Source organism: Agelaius tricolor, unplaced genomic scaffold (genome assembly GCF_023055355.1).
Source record: "Agelaius tricolor isolate 1412-34295 unplaced genomic scaffold, bAgeTri1.0.p SCAF_1, whole genome shotgun sequence".
NCBI lineage: Eukaryota > Metazoa > Chordata > Aves > Passeriformes > Icteridae > Agelaius > Agelaius tricolor.
Window position 1 is genome coordinate 70,428,293 of NW_027269261.1, and position 6,000 is coordinate 70,434,292.

Below are 6,000 nucleotides of genomic sequence, written 5' to 3' on the forward strand. Positions count from 1 at the left end.
ACATAAAGTACTGACCTCTAATACCAATACCAATTTCCTTAAAATAAAGAATCCACTAAAAAGTCTCCAGCCAATACTTCAGAGCTCTCCATAGTATTAAGGAGCCAGCAGGTGAGACTGACTACTTACAACCACCACAATTAATATGAACTCTTAATTTACAGTGTATTAACTTATACCCATTGATAAAGAAAAAAAAATCAGGTTTTGCATTCGTCAGTAGTTTTCTCTAATTTTTTTCCACTCTCACAAAATACATGAAAATTTAACACCAGTTCTTAAATCCAAATGTAGATATACATAATCTAAATAGAAGTATGCCCAGAATTTTTTTAACTTGATTCATGTAAATACATTCCCTTATCCAAATTACTAAAGTATAAAATTTCTTAGATATTTCCCCTTATTTCCTAAAGAATTTCCTAAAGGTTCCTGTCTGGAAAAATGTATACAGCAAGTACATTTAATTGCTATAGCATGCTCTGTTATCTTTGGTACTAAACAAACAGTCATGACTTAATCTTATATTTAAAGACCAAATATAAAAAAAAACTGTGAAAGAGCAGATACACTTATAAATTGAAAACAATTCACAGCTTTCACAGAGGGAGAAAAATGGTTCTTAAAGGACCTCTATCTGTTTTGAAATAAAACTACAATCATGACATTTTATAGAAATGTAAGCCAAATAGAAAGCAACCTAGTTACTTTCACAGAACCACAAAACAGATGAGGTTGGAAAGGACCTCTGGAGGTCCAAGCCCTGTATTCAACTACAGCCACCTAACCTCAGTTGCCCAGGACCATGCCCAAGAAGCTTTTGAAGATCTCTGGGCAACCTGTGCCAAGGCCTCATCACCTCACAGTGGGAAAACTGTTTCCTGAGGTTCAGAGGAAACCTCCTGTGTCCCAGTTTGTGCCCTCTGCCTCTGGTCCAGTCACTGAAAAGAGGCTGATCCCGTCCTCTTTGCACCCACCTTTCAGGTATTTACATCCATGGATAAGGTCCTCCCTTGGTCTTCTCCAGGCTGAACATTCTCATGTCTCCCTGTCCCTTCATCACCTTTGGGGCTATTCATCAGATTCTCTCCAGTAGCTCCATGTCTTTCTCATACTGTGGAGCCCAGAACTGCATACCAGCACTCCAGGTGCTGAGTAGAGGGGAAGGATCACTTTCCCTCAACCTGCTGCCAACACTCCTCCTAATGCAGCCCCAGATACCATCAGCCACCTTCTTAACAGCCAGGGCATGCTGTTGGCACATGTCCATGCTCATGAACTTCACCTATTTTAGTAAACTTACACTGAAAGAAAGCTGACTCAGTTATCAGCCTTCTGATTCTTGTTAATGTCACTTTGAATCATAAAGCAATACAGCAATATTTAAGTAGTTTAAATTATTTTCCAGTTTATAAAACTGACTTTATAAGTCTCAGACTAATGTTACAACAAGCCTCCACTCTTCCCAAATGTCTTTAAACCATTTATTTTCCTAACACTACCAAGACACATATTTTATATCAGTACTGCATGAGTTATTTCCAGAGTACTTACATGAGTCAGTGGACTTAGACGAACACCAGAATTCGGTCTTGATTCAGATGAATCAGAACTGGAAGTATCAAGACTAATGAAGAAATGAAACATGGTTAGAATAAAGCAGACCCAGAGTTGTGTGATCAGATGGTTTTTTAAAGTGCATGCTTCTTCCCTTTGCCAGTGAATATGGGGAAAGGGAAGAAAGGAAAAGTGACAAGAGCACATCAGCACATCAAGGTAACAAAACTCCACCTAGAAATAATTTTGAGGTAGTAAAAACTCTGTTTGAAAATGAGCATTTCAAACTGCAGGACCTAAAATTTCACATTTAAAAGATCTCAGAAGGCTCTGAAAAAAGATCTAGCACATAGGTTATAGGAAACAAGCAAGCTTTCACATGTTCTAGGAAAAAAGCTGAAGACTATCTCAATTAAAAGCATTCAATTGTCTCAAGAAAAGGTAAGTAACAGACTATTTTCTTATACTATTCTACACATAAAAACTAGTGTATAGTGACTGCCTCTGGTAGCTCTAAGCCAGAGAAACTTGCTGGACATGTAGATTAACACCAACAGTAAAGATCATTAGAAGAAGGCAAAGGATGTGATTAGGAATACAGATTAACACAGGGAAAATAACCACCAGAAGCATAACTAGAGAATCAAATCTCTTGCTGCTAAAGGATATTTGAAAACATCTTAAAGCCACAGTACCTAAAAAGTACACGGTGTCTATTTTGAGGACATCGTGAGGATTGAGACTCAGAAAGTTTCCTTTGTTCATCTGTAGGTGTGAATGGTCTTTGAGTTTTCACTGTTCGTAGAGCATCTCTGGCTTCATTTACAATCTCAGAACTGGTCCTAGGCTTTGCCACTGACAGCCAGTAGAATGGTTCTGCTTTTCTTCTGTTTTCAGTCTTTGAAGCTTGCATTCCTCTGCAAAGTACTGCACAGGAAGAACACTGGAAAATATATGTGAATGGCACAAAGTATTATGCTAGTTTTAAATTACAAACTATTAATTCATCACTGGTTATGCTACCACAGTAAATCCTAGACAGTGCTGAAATAGAGGGAAATAACGTACACTGATAATGCATTTCCTCTTTTCTTCACTTCTGTAGGATAATACTCAAAAACAGAAAGCATCTGACATGGAGGATCTACCATCAGTTTGTTTATAGGATACTGAAATATGTCACTGTGCTTCATGGGCCAAATGTGGTCCTCTACAAATCCATAGAAAATCTGTTTCTTGACACTTGGTTACTTGTGAAACACCACAGCCAAAACAGGAATTCAATAATATGCTGCGAAGAGACAGGTTTTACCAACTTAGGAAAAACCCAATATATATTATCGACCTTACCAAGGGCAGCTTCCTAATATGTCAGAGGCATTATTATCAGTAACTGAAGCACAGTTATCAGCAATTGATGAGCAGAGACAAGGAAGAACAGGCAATCCATTTTTTTCCTCTGAAAGAAACGACTCCCCAACCCAACCCCAAGCACAGGCAAAGAAAGACAACACTAATGTAAGTGATAAACCCAAGCTTCCAATCAGCATTCTGTCCTGCTGTAGCCTCTGGGAAATGCAATGGGCAGTGACAGACTTGCTCCATCACCCCCTGGACCCACAACCCATCACTATCATGGTGCAGTTCTCTGTAGGTATCATCCTTGTCATTTTACAGCAAACTCATCATGAGTCTTACACCATGCAAAATTCCTCTTCTGCTTTCAGACTTACCTAAAAACAAAAATATGTTTCTGCACTGTGACTCAGACCATCTGGTAACTTCTATTCTCTTACACAGTTTATGACAATGAACTGCCAGTAGATCAGAACATCATCTGGGTTATTTCTAAACTATGGAGTAAAAAAAAATCTTATATCCTTAGTTTCTTAGTTCAATTCTTCCTGTTCTGCAGTCTAACTTTTTCAGCTGCTTCTTCTTTCTTTGAGAGCCTGCACATTCTGGTAGTGTCTGTCATTGTTGCATATCCAATATAAAACTGGACAAGGAGAACTGCACCACATCTTTCACTAAATGATGCATAATTAAAAAAAACTCAGGAACAGATCAGGAGCCTGAGACTAACAGTGTTTTTAATATTTCCAACTACAATTAATATATTACTTGTCTTCACTGTGACTGAATTTTGTTCTCTATACTCAATACTCTTCCCTCTATTACAATGTAGTTAAAAAAACAGTAAGGAGTTCCACTGCAGCTGTCTGTTTAGAAAAAAATTAACCAGTTCTCACTGGAAAAAGGAAGGTAGGCTATCATTCCCTATTCCTCCAGCTACTGGAAACCAGAATTTTGACCTTAAGTGGAAGGTCTTCTCTGTAGGCCTTACGTGTCTGATACAGTTGGCAATGGTCCTGTACAGGGCCAGGAGCTGGACTCCATGACCCTTGAGAGTCCCTTCCAACTCAGCATATTCTGTGATTCTGTAATTTTGCTCCCCGGCTCCCCAGAGGGAAGACTGCAGCATCAATGGGGACAGCATAACTGGTACACACAGATCTTGTCCCTCACTACTGTCACCATTTCCAAGAAGCCTTTAACTTGCACAAGTGAAGAGCTCCTCTCTGATTCTGCTGGGAGGTCGAAGAGTCTCACAGCAGTGTCTGAAAAGCCATACTTGGGCTCTTGTCCTTATTCCCCAATTGTTTACTCCAGAAGTCTGGCCTTTGCTGTATAGGAAGATTTTTAAGCAGTAGAGAGCAGTACAGGATCCACACATTACTCCCAGCAATGTCCAGAAGTGAGACAGCTGTACTCTCACAGCTCCTATCTCAGTTCAATCAAGATGAGAGAAGCATGGCTGGCTACATCAGATATGGCACCACATTAGCTCTGCCATCTCACACTGCCTCTGCCATCCTCTTTTCCATCTCAAGACCAGTGTCATTTAATTGTTAGGGTGCAGAGTGGGTGTATTTGCAATCACTAAGTACAGTGAGGAGAAGCCCTGTATTCAGGCTATGAACATTCTGCTCTCTGACATCCAAACCATGTTCTGTATGCCCTAGCAAATCTCTAGAACAGTTAGCACACAGATACAGGTTTAGTAAGAATCCCAGAATCTCTGAGGTTGGAAGAGACCTTTAAGATCATCAAGTCCAAAGCCAACCCTGCACTGCCCCTGTAACCCCTAAACCACATCAATCACTGCCCAATCCAGATGCCTCCTAAACACACCCAAGGCTGGTGACTCCATCACCTTCCTGGCCAACCTATTCCAGTGCATGGCCATCATTACAGTGAATTTTCTTTTTCTAATATCTAATCTGCATCTCCCCGTCTCAGCTTAAGGCCATTTCCTCCTGTCCTTTCACTGCAGGCACGGTAGAAGAGCTGGGCCCCCACCTCACTACATCCTCCTTTCAGATGTAAACAACAGCTATTATTAGACATAGTTCTGATTCACAGAAACTTACCAATCACAATTGATGCACTTTCACCCCGGTGAAATTTTGACGCAGAGAAATCGCTATCAAAGAGAAAATAGAATGAAGTTACGAGAGCCGAGTTCTCAGCGGAGTGAGGTTTCCAGCGCAGCCGTGGGTCAACACGTCCCAGAGGAACCCCTCAAACAAGCAGCACCTGTGGAGTAAACGCTGTCCCAACCCACACCCGGCAATCGCGCCTCCCTCCCGAGCACGGGAAAGCTGCCGGGAAGCGCCACAGGGATTATCAGTCTCCGGCCGCTTTCCAAAGCCTCCCGCCCGATTTACCGCACAGTCCGGCCCTTCGCCCCCGCCCGGCCAGGCGGCACCCCCAGGGACGAGCGCTACGGCCGGCGGGGGCACCGGGCGCTGCCCGGGGGACTCGGTCGGGACCCGCCAGCGCCTCCGCAGGGCCCCAGCCTCGCTCGGCCGCCCGCCGTTCCCATAGCAACCGTCCGCGCCGCGCCGCCGCCGGGCCCGAGCCCGAGCGGGGCCGCGCCCCCCGCGCCGCCTCCGCCGCGCCCGCGGGGCCGCCCGGGCACCCCGGGGCGCACGCGCCAGCACCTGCGGGCGCGTGCGCGGCGCGGCCGCTGCCGGGCCGGGATGGCGAGCCCAGATCGCGGGGATGGTGTGCCCAGATCCAGGGATTGCGAGCCCAGATCGCGGGGATGGCGTGCCCAGATCCAGGGATTGCGAGCCCAGATCGCGGGGATGGCGTGCCCAGATCCAGGGATTGCGAGCCCAGATCGCGGGGATGGCGTGCCCAGATCCCGGGGATGGCGTGCCCAGATCCAGGGATGGCGTGCCCAGATCCCGGGGATGGCGAGCCCAGATCCCGGGGATGGCGAGCCCAGATCGCGGGGATGGCGTGCCCAGATCCAGGGATTGCGAGCCCAGATCGCGGGGATGGCGTGCCCAGATCCCGGGGGCAGTGCCCATGCGGGCTCCTGCCGCGGCGCTGTCCCGCAGCACTCTGCACTCCTGGTGGAGAGCTGTCCCC

At 45.2% G+C, this 6,000-nt stretch overlaps 1 protein-coding gene across 10 annotated transcripts in view; it reads right to left on the reverse strand.

The window, feature by feature from the left end:
• Positions 1 to 5,549, reverse strand: part of ARMC2 (armadillo repeat containing 2) — a 70,460-nt gene extending 64,911 nt beyond the window's left edge. For 5 of the 10 annotated variants that reach the window (XR_011681050.1, XR_011681039.1, XR_011681036.1 and 2 more), the window contains exons 1-4: positions 5,289 to 5,549; positions 4,992 to 5,044; positions 2,253 to 2,500; positions 1,555 to 1,627 (exon numbers count right to left, since the gene is read on the reverse strand). Coding sequence is in view for 7 of the 10 variants with exons in the window: in XM_071438739.1 (XP_071294840.1) it covers positions 1,555 to 1,627; positions 2,253 to 2,470 (291 nt within the window). In the remaining 3 variants the exon portion in view is untranslated. The other 5 variants (XM_071438729.1, XM_071438744.1, XM_071438775.1 and 2 more) reach the window with 5 other exon arrangements.
• Positions 5,550 to 6,000: the final 451 nt, after the last annotated feature.